We start from the raw sequence: 26021 nt of genomic DNA, 5'->3' as shown, positions 1-26021 counted from the left end.
GTTTGTACCAAAACCTTCACAATTTTTAAGCCTTTTTTTCTTCTTTTTGAAACAATTCAAAAACAACTCTTCCCCTTACTGCTTATAGGCAGTGACAAGTCGCTGCAACTCAAAGACCATCAAAATGCCATGCTACCTGCCTGCGAATGAACATCCTCTCTAGGACTCTGAATGGAATTGCTTCCTCTGCTACAGCACGGAAGGCTATAGGTCTTTAATAGCGTGGATGGAACGTTATACTGCCACCTCCTGATATGTAAGGAAAAGAATGAAACCAAAGGAAGAGGCTTCATCTTCCCTCATTCATGTGTTCATTTCTATTTATATTGTCATAAATTACAGGTGTATAGTTAGGGAAATCTCGCAAATACACAAAAGTGCAGCCAAACATGCCCTGCGGACTCACTACAGCCAACCCCCCCTTTTTGGCCTGGGCAGTAGAAAATCCAAAGCCCACCTAGCAGCCAGGACTCCAGGTCAGTACATGTATCATTAAGCCCCCGGAGCAGAGCAGTGCAGGCCCGCGGGGGCTCCATAGGACCCCGCACAGCCCCAAGAGCTGCCAGCAGCTGCTGGCCCGTGCTGGTGAGCCACCGAGACGGCGCTGACGCAGCAGCCTGATGGCTCCTCGCAGACGTCTGCTGGTGGCTGGGACAGCCCCACTGCTGATGCCAAACCCTGGCCACGGCCGGGTGAGCCAGGGGTTCACAAGCGGAGCTGGATACAGAGGTCTCACTCCTCAGCCACGTGTCCCTGCTCCTGCCTCAGCGCTGCAGACACCAGGCTTGTGCTGACCCAACCATTTATGAGGCTCCAGGGTGACCCAAAAAAAGGAACTGATCTCAGTTAAATATAACACATTTTATCTTGATGCAGTTTTTAATTTTTTTTTTCCCCAGCAGTACACAGCATGGCCTCACATACCATGTGAGGATGAGGGGCACTAGGCACATGCCCACGGTGCCCAGGGAGTAGTAGCAAGAGAAGAGCAGGCTCCACTACTGCACTGTGTGGCCAGGACAGGATGACAGACACTCCTTACTTCCTTCCATCATTTCTCTATTATACGATCAGTTACAGTGAAAACCATTAGAGAACTCAGTCTTAATGGTATCACTAAAAGGGAACTGTAAGCAGGCACTTCTCTGTGTGGCACAGTCCATCCCATGCACCTGGGTTACATTACCACCACCAGAGCCCAGAGGAACAGGAGATGCAAACGGCACTGCAACCCTGCGTAAATTCAATTCTTCCAGCACTTTTTAATAAGCATTTAGCAATTTTGTTTCATTGTGTAAGGTCCCATTGAACCCAGCAGAGGGCACCCAAAGCTTTCAGAAATAAAAAAGCAATTTTTTTTTCTTCTCCTGTTTCATGACAGCTAAGTCCAGTGGGTCTATGTACCTCCCCTCATTTTCAAACACCATATGTACCAGCAGGTTTTTATTAAAAGAAAAAAAAAATAGACATCTACACTTCAACAGATAATTCATGCAAACATTTGGAAGAAAGCGCACACTATATAAAAAGGGGCAGAGAAGGACACTGCATTGAGCAAGCCAGGTAAAGGTGCTGCACTTAGACACAGCCCTACCACAGGGATCTGCTACTGGGGAGCTCAGAAGGGCTGCTGCAGACCTCTCCTCTGGAGCACCCTGCCAAAATCCCAGTTTCACAAGAACATCCATACTGCCAGATCAAAGGTCCCTGAGCCCAGTATCGTGACTTTGACAGTGGCCATAAATGGATGAGGGAAGGGCACGAACAAGACAAGCATACATGATGCTTCCTTCTCCAGACTCTCCTTCTCCGCAACTATTTTCAGATCAGGGGATGTTCTCAGCAGGAGGTGGTTTCTCCGTATTTAGATTCCTCAATGGATTTCTCCTCCAGGTACTTCTTCAGCTGCTTCTTGAGCCCAGATGGAATTTTAGCATCCGTAACATCTTTTAGCAATGATTTTCCCAGATCTGCTATACACTCCATGAAGACCCACCTCATTTTGCTCTGAACCTGGCGGCTACTAGTTTCATTTATTGTTCACATTTTGGAAGAGACACTCTATGGCTGACCTCTATCCACACCTCTCCATGACGCTTCTGAGCTTAGCGGCATGCATCACATTGCTCACAGGCCATCTCTTTTCCAGCCTGCAGACTCCTAGCCTAGGCAGTCATTCAAGTCAGTTGTTCCTTACCTTTGCTCATTCTTGCTGCTCCTCCCTGACCCTTCTCAATGTTTACTACATCCTCTCTGAATTGAGAGGTTTGGAGCTTCACAGGTGAGGGGAAACCATACATTTGTGCCACAGTATGTCACTCTTCTCTGTTTTATCATCTACACCTTTCCTAATCATTCCTAATACTTTATTTACATATCTAACCACTACTGAGCACCGAAACGATGCCTTCAACAAGTTATATACCATGATAGCAGCGTCTTGCTCTTGAACGGTACACGTCACCACAAAGTTAGTAATGTCATAGGTGAAGTTCTGGTTGCTTTTGTCCCTATGCACATGACTGTGTGCATACCTAGACTGTGTTATTTACAGTCTTCCTGTCCAGAACTTCAGTCTCACAAGGTCCTTCCAGAATTCTTTGGTCTGCCCTTTTCTCGATGCTTGGAATTACATAGCACCATCAGCAACCTTCCTCACCTCACTGCTTATCCTGTTTGCGAATATGTTGAGACTGTGTGGTTATCACTATTCTGAGGAGTCGAGGGACTAACAAGGCTAGAGTGTCCTATGCTGGACCACATGGGAGTTATTTACTTCCTACCCTACCCCTTTACTAGTTATCATCTCCACTGGGCAATCCATCTTAACTACTGACATTCACCACTGGGGCCTATTCCAAATTACCCCAATCAGCTTCTTGATTAAATTACTCCGATCAGCAACCACGATTAAATGCGATCACAAGTATATTCTGGCAATTAGGGTCCAAACTAGCAAGCTGCTGAACACCCAGGTCTCATAAAGAAGATTAAACACTTCAAAGCCTTGCAGGCAGGCTGTATCTCAGCCTTGTAACATCAGCTGAGAACTGTATTGTCTCACTGTCTCCGAAGAGGTTTCTCAGCACTGGCTCTCTTTTTACGTGTAACTTTACCAATGACCCATAACTGTGATGACCCACACTTCGTAGTGTGTTTTTAGCATGCAACTTTGGACACAGATGCATGATGTTTCAGCCAAGAACTGTCACACACACCCCCACCCCAGCAGCTTGCTCACTTGGGAAGTACTGGGTAGTGAAATTACTTTGGCAGCACAAAATGGCAGAAGTCTCTGCTGTTGACACTGACCTTTACAAACTCAAACCTCTATTGAAAACTTCAGGTTGCATGCAATATTTATCAGATGGTACAAAAATGCTGACTCAGTATAATCAATTCAAAGAATAAGGACACCCTGCAAATGAAAAGCTGGTATGAAGATCCGTGTAAACCAATTACCTCCTTTCACAGCTCCTGCATCTCTGGATAGTTGTTTAGTACAGCACACGGAGGTAAGGAGCTCTGGCCACTGCACATCCCTGTTCTTCCTAAACTAGATTCATAGCCCGTGTAATAACCTCTATGGGAAACTAGCAGAAGCCGTAACAGTATCAATCATGGCAGAGTCATGTGAGAAATACTGTACCTCCAGACAAATGAACACTAACCTCAGGATGCCACAGCTTACATATTTCACATGTAAAGAAAGATAAACTGCTTTGTTACATGGTGCATACTGTGTCCTGAAAAGGTCACTAAAATCATCTGACAGTCTGGAAAGGTTTATCACATGCAGCACCAAAGTGAATTACAAAAGAGAACTGCTTAAAAAGCGACCACCCCAGAAGACATAGTTTGAATGAGAAGTTGTATTAAGCAAGTAGAAAGGGACTCCAAAATTTTTCTCACAGAAACATACATAGCACGGTGCTTGGAAAATAATATGGTGCATTGAAATGCAGTACGTTTGACTAGTGAACTTTTTTCTCTGTTGATGTCAAAGCTCCTAAAATGATAAATTAGTAGCATCATCAGTACTCTATGGCTGGGGAAACAGACACAGGTGGAAGTCTGGCCTGATTTTTGCAAGCGTTGGACACGCTTCAGTTACTTCTTAAGGCCTGAGCACCTCAAATGTCAGCCTGCAAAAGGATGTGCCAGGTTCCCCCCAGGAAAGCAGTGAAAAGCTTTGGAACAGAACCCGGTGCTCTCCTCTGCCCCACTGTCTCTTTTACAAGTATCAACTGCCTGGAGATAAAGAAAGCAGAAGCACTTGAATATAACAAGCTTATTTTCTGAAGAGGTTTAAAAAAATGTGCACAGATACATTTTCAGATATAAAGTAAACTCTTTGCCTACGGGAAAAAAAATAGAGCATATTGAAAACCTGAAGAAATGGGAACTGAAAGATGTGGTTTCTATGGTTTGTGCCAAAACAAATGACTAAAAGCGGTCACGTCGCGTGTGCATGAAATCAGAGATTATCCCAATAAAATGTTCTTTTTCTTCACCTTCTTCCAACACCGAAGATGAAAAGTAAACTGAAGTTATTCAGGCATCTCATTGGATTTCTTGTGCCAAAATATATGGATCATTGCTCGGTCTTTGAGGCAGAAACAATAGCCAGAAGCATAAAAACAGTGACTAGCTTTGGATCAAAAGCCTTGGCTTTGTCTAGACTTCCTCCAAATGGTCAATGTTTTTTGATACCTTATCTTCTGACAATGAACTTGTGCTATCTTGAGCTAGATTCTCAGCAAATCTGAGACTTTTCTGACTCCCATGACTGCAAGTAGAATTAATACTCAGTACCCTTTCAAAAATCACTCCTAAGTGCTTCAAATTTGCTGTCTGCTGTTAAATGTGGCCTATTTCTGGTGTTACGCACTCCTTGCATTAAGATCACCAGGTTTAGCTGATCTTTTAAGACCTGTGTGACTTGTAAAATAAAAGAGCAACTGCTCTGCTGTAAGGAAATTATTCTTCTGACTTCCACTTCTCAAATGACTGAGACAACATTTTTAGTTCATTAAAAACGTCTTATAGCCACTGTAACCAGAGAGTACTGCTTTATGCAGCAAATAAAAATTTCAAAACCTGTTATATCCCTTTTCTCACGGCCCTTTCTCTGGTCTTATTTTCCCCATTGTTTTTGCATTTATCTTACAAAACTGTGTGTATGTACTATAATTCCACGTATCTGAGGGTCATCTGTAATAAAAAATACTGCTTTTTTATTTAATAATTAATTTTACTCTGAAATATCTGAAGCATTCACACTCACATAATAGTTCAAAATTTTCACATCAAGAACTAGACAATTTTCTGTTGTGTATCCTTGTTTCCTGCGCTGACCACTTGTTCCACATCTTCCATCTCCAACACTGCTAATGTTCACCTTCTACCTTCCTAATTGTCATTGTGCTGAAAGCATGGTGCACGTGACTCAGTCTACGACGGAGCACACTGGGTGTGAGGGAGGAGGGAATCAGCACTGGAGTGACTAAACATCAAATTACCTACTGGAATGATGCCACTGGTGCAAACAGAAGCTATTCTTCCTGAAAATTTACTTCCCAAGTCCTTTGGATCATTATTTTTATTTTTATTTTTTTAAATTTTGTAGTTTCCAAATGACACCAGGAAAACTTAGTTGTTTAGACTGTACAGGAAAACGTACCCAGCTGTGGAAATAAAAGATGATTTGCCTTTGTCTCAGTTTATCCCCAGGAAACCAATTTTTTTCATCCTAGATTAATTCAGCATTATGCACCATTACCTCCAGATTACTCAAGCAAAACCAGCACCAATAAACTATAATTAAATTCACTCTTTGTCACAGGCACATCAGACTGACTAAACCAGCAAATTTGCATATAGATTACCTTGCTATTTGTCTGCATTGAAAGATTTTTCAACATGGTATGACAGAAACAGCTCCTGGACTAGCGTACACACACACAAAGCACCAAATAAACGTTATGTTCAGAATTTCTGCCCAGTGCAGCCAACGCTGTCGCTAGCAAAACCCGTTCCTTCATGCTGGAATCTTTTCTTTTTTTCTTTTCCTGAAGCTTTCAGCTTCAGAATATGAAATTAATCACAAAATGTCTCATCCATTTCCACGGCATTCCCCACATAATGTAGTAGATGGTGAAAGAGAAGACCTATAGGGAGTCTAGGTTTAAAAAATGCCATTTTTAAATGCAAAGGATACTGCGAAGAACCAAATGGCTCCAACTTGCACACTTGCTGTGTGCAGCGTGAGAAATTACTTTTTCTGTGAAAGTGAGAGATTTCTCTGCCCTCTCTGCTTCTCACCCAGGAGAGGCCAGCAGTCTCCTCAGGGTGGCGGGCGGAGCCGTGCTGCTCCCCTCTCCTGCCTCCTCTGCCAGCTCTGAGCTTGGCAGATGCAGGTTTGAGGAAGGGTCTTCCTTCTCAGGTGGCTGCCCTTTCCTTCCCTCTTTTCTGCATACAGAGATGTCTACTAAGAAAAGACCCATTTTATCTGGTCTCAAAGTGAAAGGTGGGATCTTTAAATTTTTGTAAGTGTTACTTTTGGGCTGAGAAGAAAATAGGAAGAAGCTGCATGTTTGCAGGAGTAGATGCTCCTAAAGTGTTTATTTTATTCAGGGGCTCTATTTTCAGTACGTTGAGGGGCTTTTCTTTTGTTTTGAGCTTTTTAAGTTCCTCCTTTGAGAGAGGAAGGCTTGTTCAGCACCAGTATAGAACAATTCAATTTAAGAAGGTTGTAACTCACCACAGCCCAAGTAGTTACTGGGAAATAATACAGTTTTTCAAGCTTTAGTGTTGCCCTAAAGCCTAAGGACTCTGGAAAACCAAGTCCACTGGGGCCTCTGTGCCAGGCTGTACTCTCATCCTCTGGACCCAGCCACATCTGTTCTGGTTTGCTGCACAGGGTCAGCTAAGGGTGACCTGCTCTCTGACACCACTGGGCCAGCTGTGCTCTTTTCGGTTGGTCCCAGCTGGGCTTTCCCCTGCCTGAAAGGAGCTGATATGAGGAAGCAGCTGCTTTGTTCAGTTGCTGCAGTTGTCTCCTGAATCATCCTGAAAAGAAACTCCTGAATAAGCTCAGCAAAGTGTCCTGTCTTTTGTTGGCAGACACTGCGATGTGCTTCTGAGTTGGTTTTGGCACACCGCTCTTTTCCTCATTATCTTGTTATTATTAATGTACAAGCAAAAACCTCCCCATTTTAGATCTGAGCTACAGTATATACAACAGGGTGCTGGTGTGACAGGATAAAATGATAGGCAAGGAACACTCACAACTCATCACACTACTCTAGCTATAGTGTGTACCTATATACAAATATAAATATACCATCCTACAGAATGGACGTGCAGCCCAGAACACTTAATATAAGACCTAGTTCAAAATACGTCATCTAAGTGCAGCTGCCAACATCACAGGCTGCAAAACCTACACTGGCTTCTGTCTTAAATATCAAAGCAACTTATTCATGATGTGCGTGATCTTGTTGTTACACTAACATCAGTACCTAAGCCAGCATCAGCTAATTAACCCACGTGTGACCACTGAAGTTGAAACTAAATGGACAGATTAAAAACCAACCAACCAAACAATAAAAACCCAGCAAAACAACAGGACAGAGGGAGCTGCCTGCTCATAGACTTTGTGATTGGATGCATGTTCTGTGTGTTAGCTGGGGCAGGCACTAAGACCACAGGTTCAGTCTCTGCAAGCCCCTCACCTGACTGTTAGCCTAAGAGAAGAAACAAGAGAAAAAGCCCACATCCTATTTAGAAAGATTAGGGTGAAGCAGTGTTCAAAGCAATGTCCCAGAGACATTGAGGCAAAAGCTCATACAGTTCAGGGCAGTGTCAAGACGACCTGAGAGATCTCATCATTCCAGCTAAAACCAAGTCACCAGTGTTGGTTACAGTTAACAATAGTTCTAGGGTTCCTCTTTCCTGCAAACTCTTGATGATTCCTTGCACACAGACGCAAAAATGACAGAAACGCTCTGCTCATTCTCAAAATATCTCTTGCAGGCTCTTCCCTCCATAAATGTGCAAATGACCAGGTTAGGAGTTAGCAGAAAGGAATGTTGTATCTTTTCTCCCTGACAACATGAGACAGGACCTTTGTAGGCAGCACAGATGTTACTGGTTTTAGCCTAGTTACTTGTTTTAGAGGGCTCAACATTCAAATGGCGACTGGAGGAAAAGAAGGGATGCTTCCTTCAAGCATGAAGTCACATTCAACTCCAAATCAGACCACCTCACTGGCCATTTGCTGTCCTTTGAAGAAACAAAAGGCATTTCCCCCTTTCTTGAAGTAAGGATGCCAATTGATTTAACAAGTAGAGTCAGAAGTAAATAGGAGAGCTTTTCAGCTCAGTGCTCGAATCAGGGAAATTATGTCTGGTTTAAAATTCAGCAGGACTAGCGCAGAAGCATGATACTGCTGAAGCTAAGTCCCTGTATTTCTCCTGCACTGTAAAGTACAAGCTGGTCTTTTGCCTCTAAGCTGGGCAATTTCTTTTGTAACGTTTGAAACACAGCAGAGCAAGTAACTTGGCTGACGACTGCTCACCGCTTTGAGGGAGCAGTTTCTCTGTTCCTAAGGAGCTCCTCAGGATGCTCAGAAAGCAACAATCCTTTAAAAAAAATGTTAAAAAATGATAATCTTCTCCTGCAGCCAACACAAACAAGTTACTGGAAGAGAACCTCTGCAAAGCCCATTGCCCTGAGACACACACAGGGGCATAGAAGAGCTGTGAGGACACAGCAGGGCAACCTCGGCTGTGGAGGAATTTCCATCTGGGTTGGACTGAGCTGAGCACCCACATTCCTCCAGAAGCACCAGGTTACTAGGATGGTGAAGACAAATGTTTACCTGTTAAATCTATTGCCTTTTGCTCACTGCACCTGTCTACAAAAAGTACTGTCATTCCATCTTGAGGACTTCATTCTCAAAATACAACAGGATGAGAAATATCTCAAGGACGATGGTTTGTTTTCCTTTGACATTTCTGAACAGGTGCCTCCCAGCAACAGAAATATTTTCTTCTGGGAGACTTCCATGTGAAAACAGACAGGAACAAAGTGTGAATAAGTGTAATAAATGGCTTTACATCCTTCTCCACACACTTGTGTGCCACTAAACATCCAATCAGAGAGACCAACATTTAACTTTGTTCTTTCCCTTAGCCTACAGATCTCATGATGTATTACAACCTCAACTCCGGCTGAAGGTAAGAGAAGAAGGATATGACAAAACTCATCTCAGCTGCGTGCCTTCAAAATGGCATATATTGAACTTGAACTACTGCATGGACATTATAAGAAATACCAAACTCTCCACTGCATCACCTTCAGAAAACCACTCCAAGTGAAAGGCTTCCACAAACAACAGAAGATTTGAAGATACCAAAGCTTCTTTATTCTTCCTTGGCGACTCCAGCCATTGCAAAAGACAACTGGTAGTAGAAGCCAAGTCTGAAACTGAGCCAGTCAGGAATCTACCAAATGCTGACTTGTGGGAATTAAAATGAAGAACAATCAGTGTAACGTAATCTATTCACCACAAAGCAGGGTTGCTTGGATATAATGATCTCATCAACATGATGTTTATCCTAGCATACCGCAAACACATTTAAGAAGCATCAGAGAAAACATTTTTGCTGAGTATGTCTCATACGTTTATAAGCCTATTATACATAAAACTCCCTAGTGAGCTCTTCATCTTGTTTTTCATATCTCATGTTGAGGGTACAGCGCTAACATCACACACCTAGTAAAGCGAGTATTTTAGTCTAGTGGTGACTTTTTGACTTTTTTTTTTTGTGTAAGTTCTTATTTATCCCTCTTTTCACAAAAGATGGGAATAAATCCAGGAAGTTTTCCCACTCACTGTGAACAGTTAAATACATTGCTACATACAACTCAGAAATCATGCTCTTATTCTCATCTGAATAGAACATGAATAATTGTTATTAAATTAGTCAGATACTCCTCTGACCAGTCATTTGGTTTGGAGTGGATCTTGTAATAACATCTGAGATAAGTAGATATAAATACACACACATATGGTCTCAATGGTTTAGAAATTCTATTTCCCCTTCTTTTTTAAATCACCTTCCCTTTTCCTTTTTTTCTTTTTCCATTGAGAGTTGTATTTTTCAGAAATAATACTCACTTGTTGATTTCAGAAAGATTCTCTCTATTTTACAAGAAAGGATGAAGTTTCTTTCTTTTTTTTTTTCCCCAGAGCATTTTACAGAGAACTTTACTATTAAAACTTCTCAGCAGTGGTGATTACTTATATCTGCTACAGAAAACAAGTCAGAGTCTATAAACCACTTCTGCTTGGCCATGTGTAAATTAGGCTAGCAGACATTTTGAAACTGAACAAAAAAGTGCTGTAAGCGTGCAGTTACAGCCAGAAATATGGTATAATAAGTAACCTCTGCAGTGAGTGTTTCCTGTACCTTTTTCTGAGATGGCAAAATACCATGTTTTCTCATATCTTGTTTGCAACACAGACCTTTAAATAGACAAGAATCAAAAAGATTATTTTCTGTCTTGTACACACTAATCCCACTGTATTCTAAAACCCGTATTAAAGACAGATTGGAAATAATGCCCAACTACTGCAACTGCAAGGCTTCATTTCTGCTACCTGAACTATATGAAGAGCCTGGGATTCTTTTCCTTTCCTGAGAGAAACACAGTATTTCCAGCCTTGCTGCAGTGCCATTACCTGGAGTGGCAGCAGTGTGATACGTATTTCAGCTGCAAGAATTTCATGACTGCATGAACAGTTTCCTTTGCACTCATGCCACAACTAGTTGTGCAATAAAATGTGCCACCAAAGATGTCTGTTCAGGCAAGATTTTGCGTCAACATACTATTCAACAGGTATGACTACACTGCAAATAAAAAAGGCATGCAGGTGCTGCCTTGTGTGCTATTTGTCCGGATGTGTCCAGTCACCTAAGGAGTCACTGGAAGCATATTCGGCCTTGTTCTGAAGAAAACTTTATAGATGCAGTGTAGATATACATCATAGGACTACCAGTCCTTTAAGTTCAGAAGATTCTCAAGGTATGTTGCTAATCAAGAATGAAATGAAGAAGAAAAAAACATGATTTTGCAGGAGGTGTTCTATCTTGTAGGGGTCCATGGACCTTGAAACTTAAATACATTTGCATATACAGTAATTTGTGTATCATATCTGCAGAACTTACTTTTCTTGTACATTACCTTTAGGACAAAGCAGTGATCTGTAGGTGCCTTATATTTCACTCTGTGTTGAGAACCGTAATAAACATTCATATTCTCAAACTGAATGAAGCATGCCAAATCCCGGGATGTCTGCAAACAAAAACCAAGCACATCATTGTTAGAACAAATTAAATTTTGATGTGAGACTCATTAAAGGAGTATTTTCAAGTGTATGGATGCTGATTTTTTTTACTTTTTTAACTGTTACAAAGTTGACTACAGAAAGAAGAATGTGTATACTTCAACATTTGGAAGAGTGTCAGTACAGATCGGGCATAATATGTAACAGTGCAATATTTTAATGTTGTTCTGGTTTTGTTATGCTTTATTGCTTTGTGTGGAGATTTTGACTTATGGCAAAAAAAAAAAAAGGAGAAGACCATAGTAAGAAATAACTTTTGTAAAATAGATACAGACCTTGCAACCACACCCTTACAATCCTGATTGTAGAATGATGGCCTGGAGTTCTAAATTGCTTTCGGAGCTTGACTGTCTTTGATATATGTAACAAATGTAAACTCCCATCAGAAAATGAACACACATTTCATCTGCTTTGCTTGGAATCTTCTCAAATTTCCTGGCAACATTCCTGTTCTGTTTATCATAACATTTACTTATTCACAATATGTTGCTTAAGTAACAAGGTTTCTGTTACTGGCAGACTTTTTTTGTGAAGAATTCTGCACACAAAGCATACCTTTTGCAATCCTTTGAGTGGAAATGCAGAAATGGCTATGCCATATGGTCACTGTTGGTTAAACTGAGATATCAGGAAATTGTGAAAACAAAACAAAACAACAAAAAAAAAAAGAAAACAAGCCCTCATTTCCTCTAAGAATGGGGTTATATTTCCACATATGATGGTTCTTCTAGGTTGTTTTCACTCTTACTGTTACTTTCACTAAAATGTGCCCTTGAGTTGGATTTATTTACGCTACTGCATTTATAAACTGAGTTTGCAACTAAGATTTTTGGAGGAAACACTCCATATGGTATCTAGACATGGCTTCTCTCTCTCCCCTGTCTCCCCTGAAGTTCATGTCAGGGATTTTGTCATTGAGTGTATGAACCTAGGATCTTCTGACACTGCAAGTTCCCAAGCATTCTCAAATATATGCAGTATAGTAAGGAGTTGTTCTTTCCCTTTAGGAGTGAGGTTACAGAAATAAAAACCAATATGAATGCGGTTGTTAATTTCTTCTAAGAAAGGAACAAATTTTCATGTAAGGGACAAAGGCACTTATTGCTAATATTTCTCCAGTGTTGATATGACTAGATGAAACAACATCATTAACAGGAACATTTTACAACAGGAACAATTCCAATTCTGCCGTTTTGTGGCCCTGTCCATTAACAGCACGTTTTTGAATGGTGTAAGTAGGGTAACACTGAAGAAAGAAACAAAGATAATAGTGCTGACTGGTGTCTGGTTTGTTCAACAACAACAAAAACCACTAAAGGCACGTATATAAAATCATCTGGAAATGTCCCTGTATTTTTATAGGTTTGCCCTGTATTTTACAGCCAACATGAAGTGCAAAAGGTACGCCAAACTTCTTTGCTTTTTTTAACATGTGAAAATATGATTACATGATGAATTTCAAAACAACTGCAGCAGCAGAAGGTAGTATTGCCCACCAATAGTTTGTTTCTGTACCTCAGTGAAAGGGATCACTCAACACACAACTGAAGGACTGCAGCAAGTTGCACACTCTTCATACCACCTTGACATGGGATGAACTCCCATAATTGAAGGGCTTTGCCTGAAAATCTCTATGAAATACTGTTGCAGTGCTTTCAGATGTTTAGCACGCTCAATGCATGGTGCTCACCTAACAGAGACAACTGTCTCCACAAAATAGACGTGTACCTGAGCCTCAGCTGTTCCAATAGCAAGTCCAGTGACTAACTTAAATCACCATTAAACATCAATTTGGGCTAAGAGGCTTGATACTTTCTGCAATGGCTGAGTCATGGACATATGGAACCTTTTGCTGAAGCTGTTACAGAAGCAGGAGCAACAGTTGATTGTGGTACCTTCTTAAAGAGCTGTGTCTATTTCCTAAACAATTTGAATAAAGTTAACAAATCACTGTGAGTGGCTGGCTGAGTACACTGTTTTTAACAGGGTGGTAGAAAAGGCTGTAACAACTAACAGGTAATGAAGTGTTAAAGTACAAGAACTGTTCCAAAGTGAAGGTATGGTTCAGTCCTGAGCTCAGTTTGGAGTCCATCATCTGGAAAAGGAAAGCGCTTTCCTCATCTGCACTATAAAGGAAAGTCACTAAAACAAGCATCACTGGAGGATGAAAAAAAGGTTGGGTAACTACAAGTGTATGCTTGCCCTGCTTAGGCACTGTGCTGCTGGCTAACCTTGGAGACAAGATATAAGGAAGCATCCCAAATGGACTTTTCATTTCATTATTGTTACACTTTCTACATTAAGTGCCTTCCACTTAACAAGATTATGTGAGATGACTGGAGAACTGAAAACTGTTATCTCAGGGTCAGGTAAAGTCACAATAAATAGCTGTAAAAGTAGCAAGGTAATCTAGGTCTGTGTTTCACTGAGATTTGATTACAAACACAGGTCACTGGAGCAGTGACACTTCCTTTACAAGCTATCTTTTTTTTTTTTCTTCCTTTGAAAATTTAGTCAGGGAATGGCAAAACAGTTAAGTTTCACAGCACAGATCATAAAAGTAAAGCTCCAGCATCAGAATTTTCAATTATGAAGCACTAGCAGAGCTGCAGGTGATAACAGAATAGGTTTTCAAAATATAAAAAATACAAACACCAGTTTCAGAAGCCACCATTCTCCCACATCACTGTGGAAATGAGAAGCCAGCTGTCCTCTTGTGCAACATACCCAGGACTACTTTGCTTCTCCAGTGTTGGCAATTCAGACTCTAAATATTATGCAATACTAGATGTCAGTACATTTGATTCTATCAGGTGGATGTTTCTGTCTCACTTCTTTCTACTCAAAGGGTAGTCTTAAAATACTTTAAAAGGCACAACACTTTCCCTAGGTGAAGATCACTGTAGGAAAAACACACATGCCATTTCTGCATGCTGGTTATTGGCACAGGAAGTTAGCATTCAATAAAGTCAGATTGTGCATTTTTTGTGATAAGAAATTAGTTCAGAATTTTTAAAATATACTTCCACAGGGAACCCATATAACAGTGAAGTACTTTAGCAACATAACACCAACTGAAAGATGCTGTGCTGTTTTTCTTCCCCCTACTGATTTCCGGAGGAGTGAAATTTCTTTAATGCTTTTATCTCTCCATGGAAATCAAAAGGAGGGAAACGTGACAGGATTCAGTGACTACATTCTAATATTTGCACAAGTGGTGCAGACAAAGTTAAAAAGCAAAACAAACAAACAAAAACCAAAAAAAAGCCACATTCTCAGATATGCCAGGCAGTGCTCTTAATATGTTGCCTTGGGAGTTCTTCACTTTCACCTCCATGAATTGTTTTATTCCTGAAAGTATTATTTGGCTTCCTGACCTTGGTTTTTCCTTTTGGTACATAATAAATTCCAGAAGCTCGTAGAAGAAAATAACGCCTCTTCCAGGACTTTTTTCCATCTTCCTTTAAATAAAGGGCTCCTTCAAGCTCTGGCACAATGACAGATGCCCCACAGAAGCTTTCCTGTGCAACAAGAATAATGTAATTCAGAATAAATGGATTTAAGCACATCCCTACTAATAAATAGCAGAAAAATGCTCCCTTGAAAAATAAAGACATTTCCTGTGATAGTAAACATATTAACAGAGGGAATGCAGTTCCCAGGGGGATGAACACCTTAGATTGGCAAAGGAAACTTTTCCAAGCTAATGTGGTAACTCAGACATGCAAGCTGGATGCTCACACTGGAAAAGAAGGCTTGCAAACCCTCCATTCTCTAAAGGGTCAAGAAAAAAAAACTACCAGAAGTTTTAACTAGATATAGATTTATCCAATGAAGGCAATAAAACAGAATGCACTGATATTGCTGCTGTTGCTTTTTGTCTGTTGCTGTATCTATAGGTTCTGTAGAGAGAATCTTTTGAAATCACTTAGAAGAAAAATCCCCCTTAACCATCACTTTCACTTTTAAATACATGCTCGCATGTGCAACACTGTTTCAACAAATATACTTCATTGTTTGCTTGAAGGACCTGCTGATGGGCAATTTTTAATGCCAACACCCTTATACACTTAATATTTTGTTTTAGAATTCACCAGGACTTCTGCTGGTTAGCATCTGTTGCCTTTGTGATGGGAAAAATGTGATTTTAAAATGAGAATCCTCAGGCACCCAAGAAAGGCATTCCCTTCCTGATTTTTTACCAAAGCCAAAATGCATTCCAGGAAAACTGTGATAATCTTTCACAAAACTTCAACGTAACTCTGGATTTTTCTCACTCAAATCATACAACTGAAGTAAAACTTTAGCAGGAAAGGCAAGAGGCTAAACAGACTTCCTGAAAAAGTGCAAAGGTTCTTTTTCTGTTGTAGTACAGCTAACGATTTGAGGTAGTGAGAAGTACATCTGTTTGTAACACAAAATAGAATTGTTTGCTACTGATCAGTCTTCCTAATACAAAGTCACAAAAGCTGACCTGAGGGTGTGGCACAGTTGTTTCTTATATTTGTATTTGCACAACATTGCCTTTATTGGTATGGTGTCATTACTCTTCATAGAAACGCTAAGTAAAACATTTCTTTGCGTTGCGGTCTGTAACAATAAACCCATTCTCCATCATTTAATTTCTGATAGGGTACAAAACCTGCCATTTTAGTGGTGAGCAGCAGATGCAGAGGAAAAGCCAAATGTTAAACCTTAGACACAAAGCTGCTGTTAGCAACCATCACAGAACTTCCTGTTGTTGCGCTTCTGCCCACAAAGAACTGAGCCCTGTTGTTACAGAGCAGATGCAGATGGTGGCAGAATTTTGGTGACAGATAAAGCTTCAACCTAGAAAGCTGGCTTACCTCCAGTAAGGCCTCTTTGTTTTTATCATTCATTTCTTTGTTTTCATTCTTCCCTTTGCTTGCCAGGTAGAAATTCTGATTAAGACACAAAAGAAACTGATGTTGTTTATAAAGACAGCAATGCAACAAGTAACTAGATCACTACAAACACATTCAATAGTTATTCAGTCTTCTGATACTGAGTATGCATACTAACAAACGTAGGAAGCAGTTGCATATGAATTCTTACAGAAAACCTCAATCACCTTTGCCTACTGATGAGTTTTGATTCTTCATTTTGAATATAATAGAAAAGCAATTCAAAATTACTTTTGGCTATGTATTTACAGCCTCCCAAAATTTAAAAACACCTTTGGCTGTTTCTCTGGATCAATGGGTTTGATTTTATCATTCCCATTTGCACAGTTTCCTAAATTATTATGGCAGCAGAGAACATAATATTTTGCGTGATGATATAAGATGAAGAAAATACAAAACCAAAAGGCTAGAAAACATTTTTCCTAACAACCCAATTTGATAATTTGCATGCTTCATAGCCGGCACTCAATACACTCAGCTCTTCATTTTCAGTAAGTGTTTATATGCGAAGCGTTTATCAAAAATTACTACTTTCTCCTTTTAATCCCCCTGCTCATGTCCTGCAAAATGTTTTTGAAACAATGGAAAAGGTATTCAAAAAATCAAGAAGAAATCAGTGTACTAAATGATTATCATGATATCTTGCCACAAGCTCTCCAGACCACTGAAACACAAGCCTACACGTTGAAACTAGCCCTCCACCTCTGTGACAGTGGCTATGTGAAGCTGCAGCTGCCCTCAGAGGACCTAGTGCCTGCCTGCCCCTGAAAACAAGGAAGCACAGCGCCTCATGCACACAGTTACCAGCAAGAATAAATTCACCCACTGTTAAACAGCAGAAATAATTTTGCATCCATTTGCATTGTACAAGGCAGCACTTTGGGCTTTGGGAAGGTAGTTCTGGAGAATGCAAGGCTTTGCATGCCACAGCATATCCAGTGGCTTTGCTCAACAGCAAGCATGGCAGAGCCCCTGGCTGCCTGCAGACGGTAAGGTAGTTGTGAATGAAGCAGGCAGAGAGATCATGGTGTTAAGCCATGCAGCAAGCAGAACCTGGGCCTGAAGTCAGAATGATAACACTCGAAGTGCTTGTGTTTTATCACCTTCTAAACAAAAGTACAGAAAGAACAGGAGCTTGGATTTGAAAATCACCTCATGCATGTGATAGTCTTACTGATTTCCCTGAAATTAATCAAGAAGTTAAGTTTGCAGAACGAAGGGCATAAAACAAACACTTTTTTCCAAGAGACAGACAAAATAGTAAAAAAAAAAAAAAAAATTTTTTTTGAAAGTTATCTATTTAAAAATTACCCCTAACTTTGTAATTCTGCAGCAATATAGAACTGCTGAACAACCAAGAATTTGTCGGACTTCTTTTCTCTCCCACCATTTTTTCAGTGAGATACATGTCTCAAGATTATGAGAATGTGGCGATGTATTTACACGGCTAGAAATCAACAAAGGGTAAACTACAATGCAAATGCAAAGCATTATTGAAAAACAAACGAGAAACATATCCATGAAGGAACATGCTGTTTCTACACAATATGAAATACACAAACAAGCAGCAAACCTGCCCTACCATCATAACATGTTTACAGCAACGAGATTTATCTGCCTTTTCTAACAACCACATCTTCTTTTTCAAGCAGTGCTGTGAAGAACAGTCTGCCAGAACACAAGCCTCATAGCAGATGGCTTTTGGAGGGGCACCAAGAGAGGAAGAGGTGTGGACGATCTCAAAGGCAGTTCTTTAAAAAATGCTTTATTAAAAGTTCACATTAAGTCAGACAGGGGACATCAAAAACACAGCCACCGTGCAATTTGGCCTATGCTGATGCTGTGTCTGTGGTATGAACATAAGAAAAGAAACCTGAACATTCAATACAAGTTAGTCTAGGAAATACAGCTACATTTTTTCTGTAGGATGTGAAGTAGCACTTTGATGGCTCCAGACTACCTGGGCACATTTTGAATCCATGGATGAAGGTAAGCAAGCATATTTTGGACCACAGCTACACCCAAAGGCACCATCAACAACAGAAAAAAAACACAGCAACAACAAAACAAAAACCAACTCAAAATAAAACCTGCTTGGAAGTGTGTTCTAAGCATAACCCACAGAGGAATGCCTTGCCTATGACGTCCAAAACCTACTGGAAGAAAGATACTGTCGTGAGCTGCTGCAGCCAAGTCCTCTGTACATGTGCAAGAGCTCTCTTTGACAGACTTGGTCTTACCCCATAGCACTGCTGGCTTGATGTTGGCACACACAGTTTTGTATTGAGGAAGGTATGAAGAGAAACCTCAGAGGGCACCGCGAGGCTGGGTTGGGCCTCCGGGCCTTGGGATGGGTGTGGAAAGTGGAGGGACTTGCAAGCTGAAAGCCTCTTTCTTCAGGTCATTATAAAGACATCGTCCAACCCCCACCATACACAGGGATGATTTATCAAGGTAAGTGCACCTTGTCACTGTCTCAACAAGGCCTTGAGTCATCAACTTTACTACGGGTGGGGAGAGCATTCATCTGTCTCAGTCAGTCTTCAGTGCACTGATAGTAAGAAAACAAAGCTCCTCTGATTACAACTGATTCACATGCAGGCATCTGGCATTTATTTAGAAGAAACACAGACCACCCTGTGCTGACATAATCAATGGCAAAGAGAGAAAGTTTCTAATGGTATCCATGCTGGATCTCTCACAAGGCACCTTTTTCATTAGGGAAGCAGTGCTCTGTCACCTAAACCACATTTATACAGATGCACACTGTCATCTTTCAGCTGTCAACACACATTTCATTTATTACCGATTACCTCCGTTACGTCTCTGCCCTGAAACATGGAATTATTACAGTGCTTATTATTTGTCAGCGGCTGAAGACCTGGGGAACAGACTGAACACTGTACTTGTTTTATCACTGTGTGGTCTCCTATTTTTATCAGAAGCATTCATCCTATGGGAGGCAACCACATGTGTCCATGAGAGGTCATTCCAAGTCCAGTAGTCAAGGGTCATGATAAAAGGCAAGATCTTGCCTGGCTGAGAACACCACTGGGAAAAGCATGTTTGGTTTGGGATGTCAGGTCTTTAATGGGACAAGATGTGTGTGGCTGCAGGGCAGCTCTCAGCATATGTCTACAAATTTGAGAATTAACTATTTTTTACTTCAAAAGACAATGTCTTTCTCTTGATAGAGAGCTGAGCTTACTTAACTGGACAGATTCATCCTCTTATGGTGATAACATAAGAAAGCAAACACAAAGGATTATTTTAACAAACCAAAGTATGCTGGGCACATTCTGTCATTGGGTTTGCTTTGTCTATTCTGTTTGGGCTATTTAAAATTGAATGGTTCAGTTGGAAGGGACCTTCAAAGATCATCGAGTCCAACTGCCTGACCACTTCATGGCTAACCAAAAATTAAAGCATGTTATTGATGGCATTAATCCAAACGTCTCTTGAACACTGTCAGCATCTGATGGGGCATCAACCACCTCTCTAGGAAGCCTCTTCCAGTGTTTGACCACTCTCGTAGTAAAGAAATTTTTCCTAACGTTTGCAGCAGAAGTGAGCAGTTGAGTGTTTCTGTTGAATTCTTCCCCATGCCTTCACACCCCAGATCGGCTGAAGCTAGCACAAAGCCAGTTCTCTCTCCCATGCCATTTTGCCTGAGTTAGATTAATGCAGAGCCACAGTGGCAGTTTTGGCACGTACTGCCAGCCAGGTATGACAGCTTTAAGAGACGTTACGCCTGCATTTCTCCCTGTACTCATGCAGGACGGTGGCAATGTCTCCATTTAAGTGGGAATGCAGCAGCTACTTGCCAGTACATAGCAAAAATAGGTTTTCAAGGCAGCATCCTCCTTTGGCTTTCACTTCTGCTTAGGTTGCATTTTTGCTTTCATTCTACTGAAACTGTTTTTCCAGAAGACTTGCAAAGTCCATAACAGTGCAGACCAAACACTGTGCAGTGAGATAGGCGTGAGACTATCTTCTTCGTGCAAAGAACTGCCTGATTACCCTCATCCAAGCTGCACCTGGAATGAATCAAAAACTGGCCAGCTCACACCCATGTGCTACATGCATCCCGTTTCAACTGTGTACAGAATGCAGCATAGTTTGTGCAGAAAACAAACAAACAAACCAGAATGCGGTCATATCTGCAAACCATATCATGATGTGTCCCCTAAAAAAATGCACATTAAAAATATTACAAGATACCTATAATTGCTCTGGGGACCACAAATAAAAATAAAGAAAAGAAAGGCAAAGCTTTTTTGAAAATATGATTTTGATCTCTGCTTCCTCAATTTTATAGTGTTTGAAGAAATTGCTACAGCTTACTTTTCATGCCTTGAGGATGATGATCTTCAAGTGTTTTAGGAGGGGGGAATGTGGAAAAACGAAAGACATGCGTAAGTGGGGAGCTTATGCAGCTAACAACAACGCACTTAATAGGCTGATTGAAAGTTGCCTGTAAAACAGTTAAACTGTATATAAAAACTGTTTGTGATACTGTCCCAAGGCAGAAAAAAGAAAAAAATATTTATCCAAGTAGCATCTTCAGCTTGAAAGTATACCATCCTCTGAGATATACTAACAGAGAAGGAAATTAAGGTTACTAAACACTGGGAGCACAGTGAAAAGCACTTCCCTTTTCTCACTTCTATTTCTCTGTGCCTTTGCCAGCACACTGAACAGTCAGGTTCCCTACCACCCGTCTATGTTTCCTTTGCACAGTTAACAGTGGAGGGAACAAAATAAGAACAAAATACATGGTTCATAAAACCTGGCCAAAGTGGTTAAAAACAGAAATGTCACCTGGTGGATACCAGCCCAATTTCACTGACTTCAAAATAAACATTCAAGAGTGAAAACCACTATGTCCCGTTATGAAAAACATCACAAGTTCTTACTCCACCTTCTTCTGCTGCTTAGTATTCTTGCTTTTAGGGAGAAAAAAAAAAGAGTTAATTCAGTGTATGGGTTCTCCATTGGAAGACATAGCTTTTGCTTTTGGCTTATAAATGAGAGAGCAGAAGCATAAAGTACTTACTGTACCCAGATTTCAATTAGTTTCCCAAATAATGTCCTGTGGTATCACCTGATCACCTGGACCATTTGAAATTTTCTTGGCTGTTTTATCAGCAGCAGAGAAACACAGGTAAACGAAATCCATGGAAGCAGTGGATTTTGCCACCACTAAGAGGCCAAAAAACCAAATGCAATGGTCTAAGGGTGTGACCAACACTTAATAGTCAGCAGTTTAGATTCAGCTGCCCCTTACAAATAACCTTATTTAGGCGAAGCAAAAACTTTTTCTACATTCCTACATTAGAGTTTCTATTAGCTGGGGATTATTCCTTGAGCTTTTTGAAAAAAAGCATTGGGACCTGACAACCTTCCCTTTCAAAAGTCAAGCACAGCATCACTTACAGCATCACTCAACTGCATGTCGTAGCATCACCCTTCCTCTATTATAAAAATTTTCTTTATCTGTACACATACTGTGTATTTTTGTTTCATTCTTTAGTCATGGACTCATGATACTGTCTCTGTAGATGAGTCACCAGCACCATTCACAGAACAGTCCTTCACTCTGATTTCCCTGTGAGGAAAGAGCAAAAGTGTGCCTGTCTTGGTGAACAAGGGGAGACCTGAGTATTTTGCAAAATGCTTTTTCCAAAATGTATTCCAAAGACTTCAAACAATGTGCTAAGGAACAAAGCTGCAGATAAATATTAGAGAAGACAGCATGACAAGAATGACAGTCTTCAAAAACAGCCAATGGCATTAGCCAAGCAGTACGTTGCTAGCATAGATATACCCTGTTGCAGTGGATAAACCCTGCATTTCAAAACTTCAATTCCTCCTTCGAAAAGGAAACATGTTTAATTGTTTTTTAATCTATACCAGATACGTGACCAGTGCACAGAAAGAAACAATGAACATTAGCACAGGTCACAGATATTCTCCAGAGGTCCGCATGTTTTAGCAATGCCTCTGGACAGTTTAATTATTCAATTTTTAAAAATAATTTTATTGTATCAAACCTCTGTAATTAAAAGTTAGTATCACTATTTCATCTAAGAATAAATTGTAGGCATTTGGCTGCGTTTGGAATTTGTCTCTTCTTTACAGAAAAATATCTGCAAGTTACAGATCTTCACGGGTAATCTTTGACAGAATGAACACTAAATAAGAATACCATAAGGAATCCTGATGCTGCTGCATTACCACTGGTCATAAATAAATAAATATTAAAAATATGATATAAAAATTATATCATAATTTCCTTAAGTAGTTTGCTACATAATCATGTATCATATCTGTCCCCCACCAACTGAGCATTTTCTGCTTGGTTTACCTTTCCAGGGATTCACTCCAGATTACATAGCAAACATAATCATATAATAAGTGTCCAAGAGACTTTTGTACAACGTCCTCAATAATATGGTTTAACTTTTGGTTAGCCCTGAAATGGTCAGACAGATGGACTGGAAGATCTTTGAAGGTCCCATCCAAATGAACTATTCTATACTTCTGTATGCCTGTACTATTCTGCCTGTCCCACAGTGTTTGAATTTACTGAGCCTGACAGATGGTTAGACTTTATTACTGTCAAAATACTTCAACAGTGTGATAGCTACAACTGATCCAATTTCCTTAGGCTGTTCATTTTAGAGCTTATCACAGAGGCGCAGAAGGTCAAGGACTGCACACATGTCCAGGTCAAGCTCAGTGTGCCCTGACAGAGAGGACAGAGTTAGACTCTTATTCTGTTCTTGGGTTAGGTCATGTTTATTTCTAAAGGTCATCGCTATCAAAATATCTAGAATCTTCATCAAAGATTTATCTCCCAGGAGGCCCTGCCCTAAGCCACAGCAAACAACGCTACTAGTGTACAAGGCAAATGTACAATTTTCCCTCTGCTGCGAAGTATGTTTACGTGCACTAGTAAGTATGACATCTTGAGCCATCATGTATGTTTTACTTCCAAACTTGGCTTTGCTGTTTCATATTAAAAATCAACATTAGACCATGTACACTGCAGGGTAAGTTTTCTTTCCCTGACTGTGGATACTTGTTATGTCGATGAAGGAAATTTCCTCTCCGCAGGTTTTATTTGAAACATTGGCTCGTTCTAAAAAATACTTCCTAAGAATATATTTGACTCATTTTTTCAGCAATGCTGAATTGCTCATTTTTCTCTTGCTGCCCTCAGGATCAATGAGCTAAGAGGCAAGGGGAAAAGACCTAGTGCTCCAGAATCCATCACTTGTATGCGGTAAGGTATTTGTAAACATGGTTTCAACCACATATTACAAGAAAGAAATGATTTGTGAATACACCTATGTGAAATAATTTAATGCAGCTCAGTGTACAGATCCTCTTTTTACAAAGTTAGTATACACAGAAGGTTACTGTTTACCCAGTTCCTCTTCCCAGTCTAAATGAAATACAGATAAACTTTTAGTACTCAGCATACTCTTTAAGAGGTTTCACATACAACTGACAAAAACCGGACCTTCAAGAAAGTATTGATTTTCATCAGTAGGAATGGTGAAACTGTAGTAATGACAAAGGCCAGGTTTTTACAGCTCTGTGATCTCAACAGCTTGTATCATAGAATTACACATCTCATTTTATACCACTGCAGACATGATTTTACAATAGTATCAGCAAAGAACAGAAAGCACTGGCTTTCAAATCCTTGCATTTAACATTTTTTTTTCGGAAAACACAAGGTTAGCTTTCTCTAATTTAGAACTGACAGACCTGAAAGCAAAATAAAAACATAATAGACAGTGCACAGATAAAATGACATCATTATCAACTACCACGTCAGCTTACCTGAGGATTTTTAAATAAAGCATATTTTTCAGGTTTTTCCAAAAATAGAATCTTATTCTCAGTGTCTCGAGTCCAGTCTGATAACACTTCAACAACATTTTCATGGTCTTCAAAAAACCTTTCTGGTGAGACAAAAAAGATAACGTAAGAAACACAAACTATCCCCTCCTAAGGCCGCAGAAATTCCTGTGTCGGAATGTAATCATTATCTGATGTTCGTTCAGAATTGCAGAGCCCAGCACTCTTTTCCACTGCATTCTGTGGAGTAAAACCACATGAAAATAGTGTCACATGGAAGTTCAAATCAGTTACAGAAGATGCCTTATGTAGCTCAGGCACACCCTTAGAGTCTTCCTGCATCTCGGTGCTGTTGACCGAAGGCTGGAACCAGTGACCGACTAGGAGTGGATGGTAACGCCCATGTTTCTCAATGCCCTTCTTGTTTTGTTTGCTTTTATTTTTTACGGTTTGCAGTATCACTGAGGATACATTCTCACTTTGACTACTGAATTGGGAAAAAATATTAAAAAAAAATTCCTTGACATTTCACTTACTGAAACAACTGAAAAACTACTCTTTGTCAGCAGGAAGAATTCTATGCACTGAAAATAAAATATTTAGTTTCAGGCAAATTTTTAAAAACAGAAATGGCCAAACAAAGGAAATAGAAAGATTATGAACTGATGTGAAAATCTACTGTTTCACTCAACATCTAAGCAGTTAAACTCACCAGAGAGGTGGGAGACCTACTCTCAGCTCTCTTCCTTCCTAATCTGATCTGAACCCAGAACCTCCACCCAGAAAAGCCACCAAGTTATTCTGAGGTTAGGTAACTTTTGATCTCTCCTTCTGGGGGTTTCACTCGTATAAAGCAGCTGAACAGACACATAAATCCCCTTTAGAAGGAAAAGGAATTCAGCATAATTTGACACACAGTTTTGGAAGGACCCAAACTGCAGTTTTCTACAAATTTAGCATCTGGGTGAGGAATTCAACCAGCTCTGATTTTCAAGTTTGAGTTCCCTCAGAACAGCTGTACCCCAAATTCAGTGGTCTTCGATGATCACATTTTTCAATGGCCTAGTGTAAGAGGAGATAATAACATATATGTTATATATTTTCTCTAGCACTTCTCATTACTTCAAAGAGACCAGGATGCCCCATCAAAACTAAATTATGTGAATTAAAATATCACAAACTGAGATTACTTTCAAGGACAGTTCACAATTACGCATTGGTATTTAACACACAAGCAACACGATACTTTCCATTTAGCAACTGCTATTTCTGCAAAGCACTGGAAATACAAAACCCAAGTCCTCTTTTGAAACATTGTCTTATAGTCCAGGATAACTGTAAAATAATTATCAGGTCATAACAGAAAACCATACTCATCTACCATGATTACACTGGGAGTCAAATTATGTATCAAAGAAAGGTGAGTAGGAAGAGCAAGGCGGAGGGAAGGGGTGATTTCATTATTTCATCATTTGTTCTTTAACACTAATTTTTGCCACACACACTTGTTTGCTGATTTTCAGTCCCATATTTTTCTTAGACAAAAGGTATCCTTAGGAGTTTTTTTTTTTTTTTTAATAATTAACTGTACAAAGGAATGTCAAATCTGGATGTATATTATAAGACAGTACTCTTTATAGCAAAATACATACTGGTATGTACAGCCCAGTGTCATACCACTACTGAAATTATTTGTGATATTAACATGCAATTAATATAGGAGTGTAGTAGTTTACTTGCAATGATTGTATAAGATACTCTGTCTTCTGATATAAAACTAGCTTGGACTTTCTGGAATATCAGTTCAG

General features: G+C 40.1%; 1 protein-coding gene across 1 annotated transcript in view; it reads right to left on the bottom strand.

Annotated features, from left to right (window-relative positions):
* The window catches only part of APBB1IP (amyloid beta precursor protein binding family B member 1 interacting protein), a 65612-nt gene that overhangs the window by 9640 nt on the left and 29951 nt on the right, over window positions 1-26021 (bottom strand). Inside the window, exons 7-10 of the mRNA XM_083822911.1 lie at window positions 24196-24317; window positions 16264-16338; window positions 14794-14937; window positions 11254-11364 (exon numbers count right to left, since the gene is read on the bottom strand). Coding sequence (XP_083679037.1) covers window positions 11254-11364; window positions 14794-14937; window positions 16264-16338; window positions 24196-24317 — 452 coding nt within the window. The remainder of the gene's footprint in view (window positions 1-11253; window positions 11365-14793; window positions 14938-16263; window positions 16339-24195; window positions 24318-26021) is intronic.

Source organism: Anser anser (genome assembly GCF_964211835.1).
Source record: "Anser anser genome assembly, chromosome: 2".
NCBI lineage: Eukaryota > Metazoa > Chordata > Aves > Anseriformes > Anatidae > Anser > Anser anser.
The sequence above is the reverse complement of the archived record's forward strand: the minus strand, read 5'-3'. Positions and strand labels throughout refer to the sequence as shown.